Source organism: Carassius carassius, chromosome 46, assembly GCF_963082965.1.
Source record: "Carassius carassius chromosome 46, fCarCar2.1, whole genome shotgun sequence".
NCBI lineage: Eukaryota > Metazoa > Chordata > Actinopteri > Cypriniformes > Cyprinidae > Carassius > Carassius carassius.
Window position 1 is genome coordinate 5,081,105 of NC_081800.1, and position 20,481 is coordinate 5,101,585.

The 20,481-nt window shown below is 38.5% G+C and overlaps 1 protein-coding gene across 1 annotated transcript; it reads right to left on the reverse strand.

Annotated features, from left to right (window-relative positions):
- Positions 1 to 1,056: 1,056 nt before the first annotated feature.
- LOC132129703 (myoD family inhibitor domain-containing protein 2-like) lies at positions 1,057 to 11,493 on the reverse strand. The gene is made up of 2 exons (XM_059541376.1): positions 11,079 to 11,493; positions 1,057 to 1,620 (listed from the first exon to the last, which is right to left on the reverse strand). The coding sequence occupies exons 1-2, from the start codon at positions 11,281 to 11,283 to the stop codon at positions 1,364 to 1,366; spliced, it is 462 nt and encodes a 153-aa protein (XP_059397359.1). The 5' UTR covers positions 11,284 to 11,493; the 3' UTR covers positions 1,057 to 1,363.
- Positions 11,494 to 20,481: the final 8,988 nt, after the last annotated feature.

Consider the following 20,481-nt stretch of genomic DNA (forward strand, 5'->3'; position numbering starts at 1 on the left):
GTTAAACCCACATATTCAGATGTGTGCAGCGCATTTTACAGAGGACTGCTTCATGATCCTTGGAAGTCTGTGCACAATGGCTGTTTCTATAAAGTGGGGCAGCCTCAACTTTGCAACAGGCTCTGTTAGTGCCCTAGGCGAGATTTTAGATGAAATTAAAACAACATTACAGAAGCTTACATTTATTTTAAAGAAAATAAAGTAAAATTAAATAAGCAGTTAACACAAGCAAAAATGTTCCACATTTTCATTGTTGCCAGTTTTTTTTTAGAAATTATACTTCAAGGGGCACATATATGGCAAAACTATTTTAACTGCATGTGTCATGCATAGTTAATATGTTATGATGATGTATTATAATTAGTCCAACATGACATTGTCAAATCTTAAAATGTTTTGTTGATGTCAATTTTATTTTATTCTAACATTTATTTTAATCAGTTCGATGATCAATGAGTACTAAAATTATGTTAACTGTCATAAAATATTTAACTTAATATATGAGTGTAGAAGGGTGCGATGGTTACAAGAGGGCGCACTTCTGTCGCCTAAGCCATGAACCGGCCCTGCTTTTGTCACTTTTGACTCACAGCCTGTAAGTATGTTTTCATATTTAAAGAATTTGCCACTGATGATTTAAACGCGGTGTAGAGTGGCGCTCGTTGTATGTTGTTTCTCCAATCACAAATGCAGACATGGTTTTGTTTACGCAGCGCAATGCAACACAACGCTTAAAAATACAGTATAAGTCATTATAATCAGTAACTATGTCACCGCTGGATGTAACAAATGCTTCGTTTGTTATAGGTTTTATTGGTGTTGTCTCATCATGCTGGGGCTCAGCATCACAGTATGTTAAGGGGCATAACATTTGCATCAGGCCCTTGAGGTATTCGACCAATCACAACGCACTGGATAGCTGGCCAATCAGCATGCACCTTGCTTTTCAGAACGATGGGCTTTGTAAAAATCAACGTATTTCAGAAAGGCAGCACATAGAGGAGCAACAATAATGTACAGCGTGTGGATATTAATGTTTTTTTTTTTTTTTTTTACTTTAAACCACATAAACACATTGCATTACACCAAATACACAAAATGTTATTTTCAGCAACGTCATATGACCCCTTTAAGAAGAATCACAAATATATTCACCAAGTACTTTGCTTAAATTACATGATGATCTTGTCCCAAAAATGCTTTATTTTGTTGCCAAAAAGAAGAGGTGGCAATTTACCATTTTTTCAACATGAGTAACTGTATCTCATTTGAAACGCACACCATGTGGAATCGGGAATTAAGCACTGATGGAGAATCTCCGTCCTGAATGATTTACACTGATCTCCAGACAGCTAAGAGGCTATTAGCGGTAGCAGACCTCAGATATCTCCATCGCCAGCTCTAACAGCTCACTGGCATCTTGACAGTTGATGAAACCACAGTCAAAATCTACGTTACAGCTGCACCAGTCTTTTCCTTTGGACGGCTCATCCGAGGTGTTGTAATACTTGTAAGAGGGGAAGCAGCGGCCAATAGCCCGCTCACAAGTGTCAGGCAGCATGGCCATAACGTCACAGAAGCGGCAGTACAGGCAAGCCAGCAGGATGGAGGCGCAGTCATCTGGAGAGATGGAAATCAACAAATCAAGCATGTTTCAGGTAAACTGAATTAACCCTTTTCAGAAACATCTGAATAAAACGTGTGCTTTGCTTGGAAGTTTTCAGTGGTGGTTATTTTTCAAACGTTGTGGGTCCATGTAGACTCACAGCTGATTACATACATTGCTACACACACTAAGCAATCACAAAAGACATGGCAAGGTGGGCTCAAAACAGGGTCTGCTCATGGGTTTGTGGGGCCTAGAAAAGATCATGAAAATGGGCCCTAGCAAAACAGACATAACACTGAAACTACACAAACATGACAACTGCATTGGAATAATAATAGTGGTGTGACAAATAAATGACACAGTGATTGAGATGTGAGATCAATTTTGGTAAATTTGGTAAATTAGAAATTTGACACTCGAGTCGAGTGCTTGGAGTTCCTTTTCAGTTACACACATAAACACTTATTTAGTGCAGCTAAAGGCACATTAAAAAGTGTGGACAAAACGTGGGACAGAACAACTTGAAAAAGTTAATAGCAAATAAAAAAGGACAAAAAAGGACATAGCTATAGATAAAATGTAATTATTTAAATAGTACACATACAAGGCCCATATATATATATATATGAAAAATTTGACATTTTTCTAAAATATTTTTTTTTTATGTAAATTGTCAAATGTCAAATTTCAAGTATCAAATATCCAAGGCGACTTGCAATTTAGGAATGCAACAAGCGATTCATCACAGGAAGTGCTCGTAATACAAAATTTCAGACATTGTTCAGAAGTAATAGAAAGGGGGATAAAGCAAATGTTTTTTGTTTTTTTTTAGGATGCAGTCAAATGTTGATGAAAGAGATGAGTTTTCAGCTGATGCTTGAAAATTGTCAGGGATTCAGCATTCCGGATGGGAGTGGGAACAGTGAATGAAAATGTTCTGGAAAGTGTTTTTGTGCCTCTCTGTGAAGGTACCACAAGGCATCACTCACTTGTAGATCTCAGGCTTCTGGAGGGGATGTTGATTCGTCAGAGTGATAGGAAGTAGGAGGGTGCTGACCCTGTGGCTGTTCTTTACGCAAGCATCAATTTCTTGAACTTGATGTGAGACGCAACCAGTAGCCAGTGCAGGGAGATACAGAGATGTGTGACGTGGGCTCTTTTGGGCCCACTCATTGAAAATCAGTTGTGCGGTTGCATTCTGAATAATTTGAAGAGGTTTGATTGTGCTTGATGGAAGTCCAGCCAGATGATTATCGCAGTAGTCTGGTCATCGAAGATTACACCAAGATTTCTGACCGAAGTTGATGGGGTAATTGTTGATATACCAAGCTGGATGGAGAAATCATGCTGTAGATTCAGAGAGGAAGGGAAGACAAGAAGCTCAGTCTTTGCCAGGTTGAGCTGTAGGTGATGATCTTACTTCCATGCAGAGATGTCCGCCAGACAGCCTGAGATCCGTGCAGATACCGTTGGATAATCTGGTTGAAATGAAAGATAGAGCTATGTTTCATCAGCATAGCAATGGTAGGAGAAACCATGTGCTTGTATGATGGGACCCAGTGATGTCGTGTATATGGAGAACAGAAGGGGTCCAAGAACTGATCCCTGAGGAACCCCAGTGATAAGTTGATTTGCTTTGGATACCTCCCCTCCCCAAGCCACCCTGAAAGATTTATAAGTAAGATGTAAGTAAGAGGTCAGACAGGAGGATCTGATCATTGACAGTGTCAAAAGTAGCAGATAGATCCAGCAGAGTGAAAACTGAGGATTTGGAAATCAGATTTTGCAATCTGCAGGGCTTCTGTGACTGACAGTAATGCGGTCTCAGTTGAATGGCCACTCCTGACTAGTTAGCATCCAGTTGGTTATTCGGTGAAAGAAATGATACCTGGTTGAAAACAACTGGTTCAAGTGTTTCTGCTATAAATGGAAGGAGACGGAAAGGTCTGTGGCTATCTACAAGTGAAGTGTTTAAAGTAGGTTTTTTGAGCAGTGTGGTTACCCGAGCCTGCTTGAATGCGGTGGGGAAATGCCTGTGAAAAGAGATGTGTTGGAGATATGTGTGAGTGCTGGTAAGAGTGAATGAGAGATTGCTTGGAGAAGGTGTGAGATGATTGGGTCTAGATGGCATGCTGTATGATGGCTGGAGAGGACAGGTTTTGATACTTCTGCCTCAGTGAGGGGACAGAAGGAGGAAAGGGGAGTTTTAGCAGTGGATGTGGTTGGGTTGAGTTCCTGTGCGTGTGGAGCTGAAAACTGACTGCTGATGGTTTTAGTTTTGTACGTGAAGAATGTGGCACAATCCTCGAGGAGGGAATTTTAATGTTTTGGAGAGATTACATGTATCTGAAGCACTGTTGATCTTGTTGTGGAAGTATGAAGATTTGGCAGTATGGACTTCAGCAGAGAAAGATGAAAGCTAAGACTGATACATTCCCAGGTCTGACGGATCTTTTGATTTGCGCCACTTCCCCTGTGCCGCTCTGAGTTTAGACAGATGTTTGGACTGAACATCAAACAGCCAGTGGTTAGAAGGGGAAGCACGTGCTGGCCTGGAGGAGAGAGGACACATATTGTCTAGACAGGAAGTTAAAGTGTCAGTTGCTGCATTCACATCCAGAGATGAGAAAAGGGTGGGTGAGGGAAGAGAAGACGACACTACAGAGGAAAGATGGGAGGGTGAAAGGGAGCGTATGTTTCACCTAAAAGTAACCAATAGAGGGGCTGTTGGCACACAGGTAGCAGGATGTAGGTTAATAAAGAAATGATCAGAGATATACAGTAGGTAGACAGCCTAATTGGGCTTTACCGCCGCGTGTACCGCGTGGTGCCGTGGCGGTAACTGTAATTCAGTTGCGTGTTAAAATCATTCGCGAAACTACCGCCAGGTGGCGCAAAGGGACGGATTGCGAAATTAATGTAATTGTAAAATGAGATAAAAGGAAGAAGTAAAACAACAATAACATTATGATGTAACATCGTAATGTCTTTAAAAAAATATTCAAACATTCACAGTGAGTTAATTTTAAAACGTAAGATAGTCTTAGGCTACAGTCTACTCATCAAAAATTAAAAGAAGACCTTTACACAAAGGATCATATGCATGCTATTGTTATTAAGCAGTAAATAAATATAAGGCCGATGTATGTATATATTTATATATATATATATATATATATATATATATATATATATATACACGGATAAAAAGCTAAATGTTTTCATTTCGGTTCATTCTTGGTTTAAAAAAAATCTTCAGTTTCCATATGCAGAGCGAAATGGGAACGGTCCAGCATTTAGCAATAATTATTATTAACTCTGTTTTTATTCTTGATTTTTTTTCAAACTACTAACACTTAGCATTTTTTAATTATGTCTTATGTGTGACCAAAAATTGAGTATTTTCTGTTTCAGCTGTTTGATCGCGTTGGTGTCTCGTGCACATATTCACTGGAAACAGCAGTCGTTCACCAGACATTCAGCTTTAGCAGCGATCCACTTACTCCACATATTGTTAATTATTATTTTTTTCCATCGATACTGAAACACGCGTGTACAATAAAGCATATTTTACCTCATGAATAATACTTAAGCTTCAAATGGGCAACATCACGAATATGGAATATGGAGCGAGAGAATGAGAAAGCCCAACCTTACCTTATGCTTAGCTTTAAATTATTATTAGTTTGTTTATAGCTAAGCCTATATTATTATATACTGCAATTATATTTATCCATTAGAATTCTATATTTTTAATTCTTGTTTTGTTCTGATATATTTGTTAAATTTAAAGGATTTGTTGTAAAGTGAAGGGAATTAAATATATCCTGTTTGTACATGATAACATTATTAGGCCAGCCGTTATTATTTCTAAATGTAATAAAATGCAATTTATACATGAATGATATATAAAAAAATTAAAAAAAAAAAAAACATGCAGCAAACGAAAATAGGTGATTAATACATTAAAATGAAACCTATACACAACTCATATTTTTTTTTTCTCTCACAAACTTCATTTATTTTTTAGCGCGTTTAAAAATAAAGAAAAAAATAAAACATGCAGCAAATGAAAAAAGGTGATTAATCCCTTAAAATTTGTTACTCTGGGTTAACAGTAATTATAAGTATTATATACTTGAGAGCAGAGCCTGCATGGGCCTAATCTATAATCTACCTTATTTTTTTTTTTTATTGCATCTGAAAATGACCGTTCATCACATTCACTTCACTTCAGATCCCCCTCTCGCGTTGCTCAGCTGTGGATGATTTAAAAATGTTTGATATAAAGGTCGCTGTCCCATTTTATACAGGAGTTTGTCATGTGAAAAAAATCGAATTATATTGTTAGTTCTAATTATATTATTAACACAAGTTCATTTAGGCTATTTAACATGCACTGTGACATTTTATCCCTTTTAATTTATAAACTCCTTGATATTTTAAAGTTAGTTTAATAGTATTTAAATTCAAGTTTAAAAATAGGTTTTAACTGCTAAAAACCAACAACCATACTGCATGTGAATAAATAAAATGCATACTTTTCATAACATTTCATTATTCATAAAATGCATAACGTTTCTGGTGTTTGGATTTGTACTTCAATATAATGAGCTCCAAGTTTAATAACCCTAGACTGGTTCTCTCTCTCTCTCTCTCTATTTAACAGCATTAGCTCAATGAAATACGTCTTCCTTCAGGTAGAATGAATGTTTTCCTGCTTGCTAAATGTTGGGCTCATGATCAATAAGTTGTATTCGCCTTAATATGTATAGGGGTTTTACCAAAATGTTTTCTGAAATACAATTGCATGTGAAAATTAAATCAAGCTGGTTACCGGATTTGTGCTTGTGGTGGTACATAATAACATAGTAATAATAACAATTACCTTTTTATAATTGTATAGATTAGACCACCAAAAAGGTCTAGAACCATCCCTGGGTGGCAATAGGTGCGTTTACATGGACACTTTTTGCTTCCATCGGAATGAATTCATTCTGTTTGACGAATCCGAACGTAGTGTTTACATGAACGCTGAATAAAGTTATCGGGTTGATATGCGCGTTTACGCGTTATATGATCAGATTGACTCTTTTGACATGCGCACACTGCATGAATATACAGAGTTTCCCGCTGCTGTTGCATACTGTTTTAAAAAGCACACGTGATATTTATCTACTTCGGGTCCTAATTAGGCAACGACCAGCACATGAACTGTTGTGCTGCTTAACGTTACTTAAAGAAAAAAAAAAGTATAAAAGTGTCCCTTCCCGCACCCAAAACTAGACGTCTGTTGATGAGAGTCTTAAACGAGGACTGGTGGGACGTGGTCGTGTTCCACTTCACATACACTGAGTGAAAGGGGAGATTTATAATGACAGGACACTTATTTATGACACTTTATTCACCAGGAAGAACACCTCGTTCTGCGCGTCATACGTCATTACGCTATGTCTACTTCACTGCGCATGCTCAGTACTTTCCAGTTTCGGTTTTCAATCCGAACAAGTGTTTATATGTCCTCTCTCTCAGATTACAAAAGGGATTATCCACCCTTTACAATCCGATCAAAATTGTAGTCGGATCTGGCCAATTCAATCCGATTGACTTGTTTACATGTGACTTTTTTTATTCTGATTGTGCTTCTAGTCCTATTACGATCAGATTAGTAGTGTCCATGTAAACGCAGCTAATGATAATGCAACCGTGCTCTCGCAAACACTAATATAGCATAGTACAGTCAGTTCAGATCATATTACAGACTCTGACCTTTACCTGACCTTATCCTGGCAACAAATATGTGTGTATATTTTTTTATTAATCTTTTTTTTTGTCATTATGATTTTAAGTGTACTGCCTTAATGTTTGTATTGTTTATTAATAATAATAATAATAATATAAAAGGCTTTAACCTATCGTTCGTTCTTTTGTCACATGACGTGACAGCATTGGAAAGAGAAATTAATTCACAAGCTTCCTTGCAAACGGGAACATAGTCATTATTATTATCATCATCATTATTATAATTAGTATTTACTCTTACAGTTGCTGCTTTTCTTATCTCAGATTGTAGCTTTTTTACATCTTACAGTTTATAAATGTGTGAATTTCTGTCATGATGGTTATTTTCCATTCACTGAATGTTGTAACAAAGGTAATAAAGAGTTGGTTATTATTTTTATTAAGTCTCTTTCCGGCTCAGAATGCATAGGTTAAAGCTTATGGGTCTGTCACGTGATGAATGAACAACTCAAAAAATCAGATGACTCGATAGATGAACTAATCAATTCTTTTTTGACCCGGTTATAATTAAAGCTCAGAGGAGATTCAATGCATGTTTGCAGAGAGAGGCAGAATACTGCTTGCTAAGGCTTACATACTCTTGCACTCGCTCTATATGTGGACAACAAAATCTGTAAATCAGTTGATAAAATCATGTTTAATTTTGTTTGGAAAAACTAAATCCATTATGTTAAGAAGTCTGTATTAATTAATACATACGTGTATGGTGGGTTGAATTTCCTTGATTTCTCTTCTTTGAACAACACTTTCAAAATTAATTGGATTAGACAGTTTTTGTGTAATTCAAACTCAATCTGGAATTTTATCCCCAATTACTACTTTTCCAAATTAGGTGGTCTCCCTTTCCTATATTGATCTGTAATTATAATATTGCTAGAATCCCTTACAATTGATCTAAATTTCACAAACAGGCATTACTTGCATGGTCTTTACATGTTTAAGCACCCCTTAAATGAAAACTTCATTAGGAACAATCAAGACATTTTATATAAGAAACATTCTTTGTTTTTTAATAACTGGTTTGAGAAAAATACTTTGGTTGTTTCCCAGTTATTTAACTCAGAAGGTCTTATTTTAAGTTACGAAGAATTCTTATGTTAATGTAATTTTCCAGTAACTTCCAAATAATTCTCCTTTGTCATGGACGCTATTCCTAATGGAGCTGTTATGCTCTTAAGGGACTGGATGTTAGATCTATTTATTTAGACCCATTTGAAATCCCAGTAGTAAAACTATGCTTTTTGTCACATCCTTCATCACGTAATAAGATACTTATAAGGATACGTATAAGATAAGATCACTTTTTCAAAAGGAGCTTGTAACAACTCCATGTGTGGTGTCTTATTGGAGGATGTGGTTGGTCATATTGACTGGAAAAAAGTATGGACTCTGTCTTCGGAATATAAAATAACTAACAAGGTTAGAGAAATCTCATTCCAATCGTTACACAGATTTTACCCAGCTAAAGTGTTTTTGAAAAAGTTTAAATCAGACACAAGCTGTTGTTTTTGAGGATGACCCTAATGAAACTGATATACATATCTATTTGGACTGTCCTCACACAGCTATTTTGGATTGATTTCTCTAATGTTATCCATCGCAGTGTGCTCCAGGGTTTCTCTCTGCTTTTTAAGGATGAACTGTTTGGCTTCTTTAATATTCGAAGAATATGTTTATGTTTACATACGTCTGTAAATGGTGCATTGCATGTAATGTCACCTCTTTGTATGCGATATTGACATTCTCTGTACTTTTATCTTTGGCATTAATAATAATAATGATAATAAAAGAACTAATCAATTCTCTTTCCGGTTCAGACTGCATTGACTGAAACAGGTGTAGACTGCGCAACTGAACGATTCACTCCCGAGACGACTCGTTCTTCCCAAGCACATTAAAGATTCGTTCAAAATGAACGAATCATTCAAAATCACGGGTCCAAAATGCATGGTGACACCATAGTACAACACTTTTGTCTTTGATATCTGCATGAATATTTGTAAAAGGTCATATTCTGGTGGTCACTTAGCTTTAATAACTATCCCATGTATATTTACTTTCAGTGTGCGACGGAAATGCTGGTGGTTGTTAAGTTGAGTGTTCATCACTTGGTCATCATTACCTCGACACTTCTTCTTGCATACATTATTTATTTTTGCAGACATCCGTGCACCAAGTTAAGTGCAGCCTGCCATAAAAGGCTCTAATTACATTGAAAAAGGTAGCAATCAGCCGTTCCAGACAGGATAAGAGATGGATGGCCGAAATGAGAGACGAACAGACCACATGTTACATCCTTTCATCAACACATGCTTCCTCAGAATTGTGATTATGGCACATGTGTGGCCGGCCGCACTTGCCACTTTGCACAGATTCAGACTAATGCCAAATGTGACGCCTTCTGTGGGAACTCTCTAAAGGTGTGTAATTATATTAAGGGTTGTTGGAGCAGAAATGGAGCACATAATGCACAGCTGGGAGAAATAAGTGGTCGTCTGAAGCCATTAATGTAACAGTATACATTCCCCTGGAGAACTAATCTAACAGCTAGAGAAACAGAGCAACCCAAATATAGTTTCACTGTATAGGATGAGCACAGTTATATTTCAATATATCTCAAAGTACAGGTTTATGGGCATCTATCTTACATAAGGATTTTATAAGCTCTGTCACTCCTGGAGTCTTTTAGCATCTGAGTGTTGATGTAAGTGCTCATAAAAGTGCACTTCACTCTGCATGAGAGCTGCAAGCACATCCAATTAACATGTTTACAAGAGTGTCCGGGACAAGAGTGAGCGACCGATGCTTCAGACAGTGAAGGACTTTAAACAGTAACCATGTCGTTTCTGAGAATAATGTTTCTGAAACAAACTGAAAACATAACATGCTTTAAAATAACACTGTACAAAATTACACATATTTCAACTCTTTATATTTATATTTTATATTTCAAAAATGTAGTTGCTGCATTAAATTCAAAGTATAATCAAATTGGTTGTGCAAGTAATTTTCAACCTAAATTACACAAAACGGACTTTAAAAAAAAGACTTGAATCATCTCATATAACTTAAGTTGAAACTTACTAATCATAAATGTTTTTGTTTTTTTTAAACCAATTTTATTTGTAAACAATAAAACAGTGGACTATTTTTTTTTTTTAATTTCTAAGACAATTTTAAAAATATGTTATGGTAACAATTAAACATTTGATTTTACATAGGCTACATTTATTTGAGCAACAATTAAAATAATGGTTTTCTATTTTAATAGATTTTAAAATGTAATTTATTTCTTTTGTGCAAAGCAGCATCATTATTTCAGCCTTCAGTGTCACATGCTCAAAAATATATTATTATTATCTTTTATAACAACATAATTGTCTTTATTGCCACATTGGATCAATTTAATGACCTTGCTGAATAAAATTATAAATGTAATCAAAATAAATTTCTTCAGTAATGTTAGTTAATTATTATTTTCTGTTCATCTTCATATGGATATTTGATGAGTGTTTAATTGATTTAGTCTAGATCATATTCACCATTAAACCTCAATTGTTTTACACATGCATTAAAGTTAAAAGGTTTAAGGCCACTGTCCCAGATCAGAGCCAGGACATCTTCTACACACCAGACACATCCAAACAGAGACGTACTGAAGATGTACCTGCTGCGTCCGGCTGACAGGACTCGGAGGAGGTGAAGGAGCTGCTCTGGGCGCTGGGCTTTCCACGCGAGCAGAGCGAAGCACTGGATCCTGCCCACTCACTGTCCCCCGAGGACACGAGGGACACGGGCTCCACTTCAGCGTCCCCGTCCTGCTCCGAGATGGTGCTCAACCTCCTCACCCCACTAACCACAGCTTCACTCATTCTGCATGCAAAACACAATCATAGATGGACATGAGAACAAATGTTCACGCTCAAGTGAGACATCCGAATCATACTATACCTTGAGTGACTCCAGCAGCCCTGTCTCCTGATATGAGCCTGGTATTCCCGGGAACAAATGAGCTAAATACTTCAGTCGGATCTGAGCTTAACACGTGCCACAGTCAACCAATAGTTTGGCCGTTATGTCCAGAACTATCCCAAAACAAGATGTAATTGCTACGCAGTTGAATCTGCAATAATCCGAAGAAGATATGAGTGGAATATCTTTATAATAACCTGTGCTGAATAAATTATTAAACGCCATCCACGTGCAAAGAGTCTCTGGAGAGTTTCCAGCGTGGCTGCAGTTTTGTGAAATGGATTTCATGAGGGTTTATATTGCTGCATCATTTCAGGAGTGGTTCTTTGGTTTTAATGCAGCTAAATTACATTTTTTTTTAAAAACAGGCAGTTTGCAAAGCTTTGTCCCGCTGAAGCGAACCAACAGTTTACATCCAAAATGAAGCATTAAGCATGTAGCATTTTTTTAAAAGGAGGGCTACACAAAAATACAAACATACAGACAAACAAAAAAGGTACATTTTTCTTCCCAATCTCTGTTCAAAAGAAAAACTGCATTAAGCATTTTATTATTATCTTATTTTTCTCATTTTAGATGCTGAAAAATACAATCAAATCTAAAGGCACATTAAAGACAGTAAAATAGCAACAAATTAACCAAATGTGCAATGTTCAGGTAGAAACAAATGCCCTTCTTAAAACATCTACATTATCAGAAAAGGTACAAAAGCAATCACTGAGGTGGTATTTTTTTTTTCCAAAAGCTACATCTTTGTATCTCTTTCACCTGTAAAGTTGCATATTGGTACTTTAAAGGTACATATTAATACCAAAACTGTTCATATCAGTACCTAAATTAGCACCTTTTAAAAGGGTACCGCGCCAAGAATAGCTTTTGTACCTTTTTCCCCCCCTGAGACTAGCAGTAAACGGATTCTTAGAATGGTTGTCGATTGTATTATACATTAGATAAAAACTTGCTGAAACCTCTAAGTGTATGAGTGAGAACAAAACATCCTGCTGTTGTACATCTAATTCCTTCTCATGGCATCACAGAAGCAAAGTGGTACTCTTAATTGATTGTTTTGTAAGCTTTTTTTCACTTCACAGCGAATCAAACCCTATGAGAACCTCTAGGCTGTTTTTGCTCCATGTGATTTGTTCTGATACTAAGTCTTTGTGACTGATGGATGGATTCCAGCTGACAGAGTCGCTTTAAAACCCAATCTTCACCGGTAAACACATGCAATCTCTGGCGATCCAGATACAATTACAGACATCTGCATAAGACATAATCAGGAATGCATCAAATATTTTACAGAACAGCTTTTTTTTTTTAAGTGCACCACATCATTGACAGTTTTTATCAGTCACTGCAAAATTATACAACACCCTTTTTAGATTTTAGACTATCAGCAAGTGAGAAGCTCTCGAAATGGCAAAGACTTCAAACAGAGAGTTTCATAATACTATTTCATAATAATCTAGAGGAAAACCCTAAGGACCACATTTACTGTGGCTTGACAAAATCCTGTCATTTCCAGAGTAATCCATGTGATCTGTAGCTGTGCGTGAGCATGAAAGATTAACCCTTGTAGATTTTGTGTTCAGGTTGGTTTAATTAATTCATGGCACTGACCTTTTTCGCCTGTGAACTTTTGCAAATGCGACCACAGCTTTATGCTTCACTTCACCTCCGATTTTTTCAAATGTAGGACAGCAGCAAAAGACAAAAAGGATGTCAAAATGTAGTGATGAGAAACTTACTGCAAGAACACCACAATGTTGTGGACCTTGATGCGTGCCATGGTGCAAAACGCACTGAGAAAACAGAGTGAAAATAGTTCAAAAATAGAAGATCAGACACAGATTCGTGAGATGGATGCTCTGCAGTGAATGGGTGCCGTCAGAATGAGAGTCAACCAGCTGATTAAAACATCACAATAATCCACAAGTATTCCACACCACTCCAGTCCATTAGTTAATGACTTGTGAAGTGAAAAACTGCGTGTTTGTGAAAACAAATCTTTTAACTTTAAACCACTGCTTCTGGCTAAAATATTAATCTATAATCCATAATAACACTTCCTCCAGTAAAAACAAAAAACAAAAAGTCCATCTCCTGTAGTTCTCTCACATCAAAATCCAACAAAAATACAAAATATTTGTTTAGAGCTGTTTCAGACTGTTTTGACTTGTAAACTGTGCAGAATTCCCAACTCTTTCACTGGAGGAAGCATTATTATGGATTATGGACTCTTATGTTAACTGAAAGTGATGGTTTAAAGTGAAAACATCTCAATGATGGATTTGTTTCTTACAAACAAGCAGTTTTTCACTTCACCAGTTATTAACTGATGATGGACTGGAGTGGTGTGGATTACTTGTGGATTATTGTGATGTTTTTATCAGCTGTTTGAACTCTCATTCTGACGGCACCCATTCACTGCAGAGCATCCAATGGTGAGCAAGTGATGCAATGCTACATTTCTCCAAATCTGTTCCCATGAAGAAACCAATCATCTTGAATGGCCTGAGGCCTGATGTAAATTTTCAGCTTTTTTATTTTTTTTATTTTTGGGTGAACTAGTCCTTTAAAAAAAAATCTGTAAAAAAAAATAGTTTCCACAAAAATATCAATTAGCACAATTCTTTTCAACATTGATAATAATAATAATAATACTAATAATAATAAATGTTTCCTAAGCAGTATTGATCAGTATATTAGACTGATTTCTGAAGGACCATGTGACACCGAAGACTGAAGTAATGATGCTGAAAATACAGCTTTAAATCACAGGAATAAATTACATTTTAGAATATATTCAAATAGAAACAAACAAACAAACAAAAAACATAAAATAATGATTTACAATATTAATAATGAATATTAATTTGAAAAACCTTTCGAACAGTAGTGTACATGAGAAAGTGGAGCTGGGCCGCTCATCACACCTGTCTCTGGCCGAGAGGCTGGATGTGGATGATGTTGTCTAGCTGTCTTCATGTAGAGCACCTGGCAGCTCACGCTGTCCACCCACACCGTGAAGACATTAGAGTTGGTGAAGTTCAAGGAGCTCTGTTTAAAACACACACACACACACACACACACACACACACACACACACACACACACACACACGCACACACACACACACACACACACACACACACACACACACACACACACACACACATACACACACGCACACACACACACACACACACACACACACACACACACACACACACGCATAGTACAGCTTCCTGCAAGAGAAGAACTGCCAGAATTTGTCCAAGTAGAAATACTGTTACTTGTTCGAGTGGGTTAATTTCACATTTACTATTAAATGTGTACATTTTAAAGTTGCTTCTGTTAACATAAGTTAAAGAACTATGAACTAACTTTAATGATCGTTATATAACTAATATTGATATTTGATTTATTTACAGATTATGTTTGGTTCGGTTTCAGAATATCTTCTTTTGTGTTCAACAGATCTAATGTGTGTGAGATAACTCATGTTCTCCGAGGCCGTAACCTTTGAGAGTCACTAACTCATTCCCCTGCCCTGAACGAGACAGAGAGAGAGAACCTGATTCAATCAGAAGCTCAGATAACATGAAGAATCACACCAAAGTTCATGGTCATCTATACAACCTCATGACCTCAGTCAATAACATTGATTATCTGCTCTTTAACACAGCACCATATAATGGATGTGGTCATTGAGTCAAAGATTAAATGCAAATTAAAGAAAGATGTTTGGATTCCCTGAAGCAAGGTAACTAGTTTTTCAACAATGAGAATGCATCAAGAATTATGTCTGACATTAATAGGAAATACAATGTAAATATGCAGATGCAATAAAGATAATTTTTGGGGGGGAAAAGCTGGTACTGTGTATTTAGTGAGTCTTATAAAAGTGATTCTAAAACTGGGATCATTGACTTTTTTTCAACTTTTTTTCGTCTGGTTTTCAAGCTGTATTGTGACTTGGACATGTTTTAGTGAAATCCTTAAGCAGTGTGTTTTGGCATCCGCACCTGATGGGATGCGTCCGGACCCCAGGCAGGTAGGACAGGTCTCGGCCTGTCCTGTCTGTCCAGACCGTCCAGAGAGTCACAATCAGAGAGGCCTTGTGACCGGCCCATGAGAAGCACAGACCAGCTCCAGCCAGATTCCAGCGACTACACACAGATGATCAGGAGTCAGCAAGAACACATACAGTATATATACAGGACGTGATCCAAAACTAGTCAGAATACATGCCCTAAAATTAGTAATCTAGATTATATTTGTATCATGCAACTTCTATTCAGTAACAGAAACAGACTACAATTTGTATGTGAACCACACGGCACTGTTTCTGTATGTGTGTGAAACAAACAAAAACAATTCATGTGTGTGCTCTTGTTTTTGTGACATATCAGGACACAACTCTGTATAATGACATGGGTATGACACAGGTATTACAAGGAGAGGGTGACTTATGAGGACATAACCCATGTCCCCATTTTTCAAAACACTTAAAAATCATACAGAATGAGTTTTTTTGAGAAAGTAAAAATGCACAAAGTTTCCTGTGAGGGTTAGGGTTAGGCCATAGAATATACAGTTTGTACAGTATAAAAACCATTACACCTATGGGATGTCCCCACTTTTCACAAAAACAAACGTGTGTGTGTGTGTGTGTGTGTGCGTGTGTGTGTGTGTGTGTGTGCGTGTGTGTGTGTGTGTGTGTGTGTGTGTGTGTGTGGTTAAACATGCTTGTGTATGTGTTCTGTGGTGTAACTGTAGGCTCATGTCTGACACTTAACCCACTTCTCCACCGGCTCACAGCTCGTTCTCTCGCTCCAGTGTCTATTTCTGAACAGCAGAGGGAGATATCAGACAGCTCCAGCATTCACACACTTTCCAATAAAACCCACTGTGTTCTAACCAAGTGCCGTGAGTTCACAGCAACACACAACCTAATGTTGCACAGAGACTCTCTTTTTTTTTTTTTTTTTTTTTCAAACGAGGCGATAAGAGCCTTTCCATTTGTATGATTGGAGAAAGCAGTAATGGTCAACATGGCTCAGTGGCTCAGCCCTGATGCCAGTAAATCACGTTTAGCATTTTATTATGACTGTGTGAGTCACTGCTTGCAAAGACAAGTTAATAGGCCATGCCCTAAAATGTATGATGACTCACAAGATCAGATTTTCCAGATTTTGAAATCTATTTTTAGGCAGGTTTCTATCTTTTTTAATGCTCACATTACACAGTACATTAAAGAGATGCTTTGATAGTGTGCTTCATCTTGCCGTGCCGTGTTAAGACACAGTAAATGTGCTCTGTATGCTGACGGGTCACCTTGTGTCTCAGGGTCACGATCACCTCGCAGATGTCCATCCTGCTTATAAACCCAAAGGTGTCGCCGATGAGGGAAACCAGCAGATGGGACTGACAGAGAAAATTAAAATAAACAACGAAGAGCATTTTCAAAAAGTAGGTTGTTTAAGGTAAGATCGGTCCCACTTTATATTCAGTGCTTTAACTACTATGTACTTACTACTATATGTTCTTACTGTATTGCGAAACACATTTGCTGCTATTGAGGCGGGACACAGGTGTGGTTAGAGACAGGTTTAAGGGTGGGTCAACAGTGTCATTATAAATGCAATTACAGAAATGAATTACAGATGTAATTACATGCAGGTAAAACATGTTTGTACACAATAAATGCATTGTACCAAATGATTCATTTAAATGTAAGAATAGTTAAGCCCACTAAATATAAAGTGCAACTGTAAAATTGAACACTTGCATAAGTGTAAGTTAATGATAGTTTTTCTAACTTTACACATTTATTAAAGCATAAATTAAGGAAACAATTCTTATTAAAATGTACTATTTACTGAAGTTTTTAAAACAAATACATTGTGTAGCCACTGTAAGGATGATATTAAAACAAAGATTAAATGGATGTGGTTTTCTCGTGAAATATTGTTAAAAGTGAAAGTGAAGTGACATTCAGCCAAGTATGGTGACCCATACTCAGAATTCGTGCTCTGCATTTAACCCATCCGAAGTGCACACACACAGAGCAGTGAACACACACACACACTGTGAACACACACCCGGAGCAGTGAACACACACACACACTGTGAACACACACCCGGAGCAGTGAACACACACACACACTGTGAACACACACCCGGAGCAGTGAACACACACACACACTGTGAACACACACCCGGAGCAGTGAACACACACGCACACTGTGAACACACACCCGGAGCAGTGAACACACACACACACTGTGAACACACACCCGGAGCAGTGAACACACACACACACTGTGAACACACACCCAGAGCAGTGAACACACACACACACTGTGAACACACACCCAGAGCAGTGAACACACACACACACTGTGAACACACACCCGGAGCAGTGAACACACACACACACTGTGAACACACACCCGGAGCAGTGAACACACACACACACTGTGAACACACACACAGAGCAGTGAACACACACACACACTGTGAACACACACCCGGAGCAGTGAACACACACACACACTGTGAACACACACCCGGAGCAGTGAACACACACACACACTGTGAACACACACCCGGAGCAGTGAACACACACACACACTGTGAACACACACCCGGAGCAGTGAACACACACACACACTGTGAACACACACCCGGAGCAGTGAACACACACACACACTGTGAACACACACCCAGAGCAGTGAACACACACACACACTGTGAACACACACCCGGAGCAGTGAACACACACACACACTGTGAACACACACCCGGAGCAGTGAACACACACACACACTGTGAACACACACCCGGAGCAGTGAACACACACACACACTGTGAACACACACCCGGAGCAGTGAACACACACACACACTGTGAACACACACCCGGAGCAGTGAACACACACACACACTGTGAACACACACCCGGAGCAGTGAACACACACACACACTGTGAACACACACCTGGAGCAGTGAACACACACCCGGAGCAGTGAACACACACACACACACACACACACACACTGTGAACACACACCCGGAGCAGTGAACACACACACACACTGTGAACACACACCCGGAGCAGTGAACACACACACACACTGTGAACACACACCCGGAGCAGTGAACACACACACACACTGTGAACACACACCCGGAGCAGTGAACACACACACACACTGTGAACACACACCCGGAGCAGTGAACACACACCCGGAGCAGTGAACACACACACACACACACACACACACTGTGAACACACACCCGGAGCAGTGAACACACACACACACTGTGAACACACACCCGGAGCAGTGAACACACACACACACTGTGAACACACACCCGGAGCAGTGAACACACACACACACTGTGAACACACACCCGGAGCAGTGAACACACACACACACTGTGAACACACACCCGGAGCAGTGAACACACACACACACTGTGAACACACACCCGGAGCAGTGAACACACACACACACACACTGTGAACACACACCCGGAGCAGTGAACACACACACACACTGTGAACACACACCCGGAGCAGTGAACACACACACACACTGTGAACACACACCCGGAGCAGTGAACACACACACACACTGTGAACACACACCCGGAGCAGTGAACACACACACACACTGTGAACACACACCCGGAGCAGTGAACACACACACACACTGTGAACACACACCCGGAGCAGTGAACACACACACACACTGTGAACACACACCCGGAGCAGTGAACACACACACACACTGTGAACACACACCCGGAGCAGTGAACACACACACACACTGTGAACACACACCCGGAGCAGTGAACACACACACACACACTGTGAACACACACCCGGAGCAGTGAACACACACACACACTGTGAACACACACCCGGAGCAGTGAACACACACACACACTGTGAACACACACCCGGAGCAGTGAACACACACACACACTGTGAACACACACCCGGAGCAGTGAACACACACACACACACTGTGAACACACACTCAGAGCAGTGGGCAGCCATTTATGCTGCGGCGCCCGGGGAATTATTATAATTAAAAGAACAATTTTCTACTTGAATATGTTAAAATGTCATTTATTCCATTCAAAGCTGAATTTCCAGCATCATCAGTGTCACGTGACCCTTCGGAAATCATTCTAAGATGCGGATTTGCTGTTTAGTTGTTTGTTTATTATTTTCAATGCTCAAAACTGTTCTGCTTCATATTTTTGTGGAAATTTTGATGAACACAAAGTTCAAAAGAACAGCATTTGTTTGAAACAGAACAAGAACTATTGCAATGTCATTTTAATGGAAAGAATACCATTTTGGTCCAATCTAGTTGTTTTTTAATGTGCCATAGTACAAATAAAAGTTGAAGGCACTATATCAGGACTCTGTCTCTAGGGCTATGCAGAGTCTTTGAAGTAATGTGATTGCATCATCTTGAATCTGCATCCCACTTGAGCGGACCACCAGGATACGACACAAGAACTATACACATAATCCACAAACCCCATTAACAGCAGTTTTTGCAACATTGTCAAAACATTTATCACATTAAGAGTATTATTTAGTACATAAATGAAACAACATTATTTGCATTTAGACCATAAATAATGTTCTTTAATTGATACTCACTTTAACTGAGAAGTATATTTCGCTATTGTCCTCTATGTCACTCATTTTCACCCTGTTTAAAATTACAAAATACACAGTGTAGTAAACAAGTCAAGATGAAGTTTCAAATATTTTATTAAAGCACTGACACACTGTGGCCTGAAAGTATTTGAACTCTTCTGGCACACTTTAAAATGTCTTAAAGGGGTCATATGATGCATCTTCAATTGTCCTTTCTCTTTGGAGTGTTACAAGCTCTTGGTGCATGAAGAAGATCTGTGAAGTTGCAAAGACTAAAGTCTCAAATCCAAAGAGATATTCTTTATCAAAGTTAAGACTTTGCCACGTCCCCCTAAAACGGCTCATTCAGACACGCCCCCCACATGTCTACGTCACTATGATGAAATATTAGCGTAATGCCTCCCAAA

Coding starts and splice junctions, on each gene's coding strand:
- LOC132129703 (XM_059541376.1), bottom strand. CDS start 11,283: ATGAGTGAAGCTGTGGTTAGTGGGGTGAGGAGGTTGAGCACCATCTCG. Junction 1,621..11,078: donor CTGTCAGCCGGACGCAGCAG/GTACATCTTCAG, acceptor CCATCTCTCCAG/ATGACTGCGCCTCCATCCTG.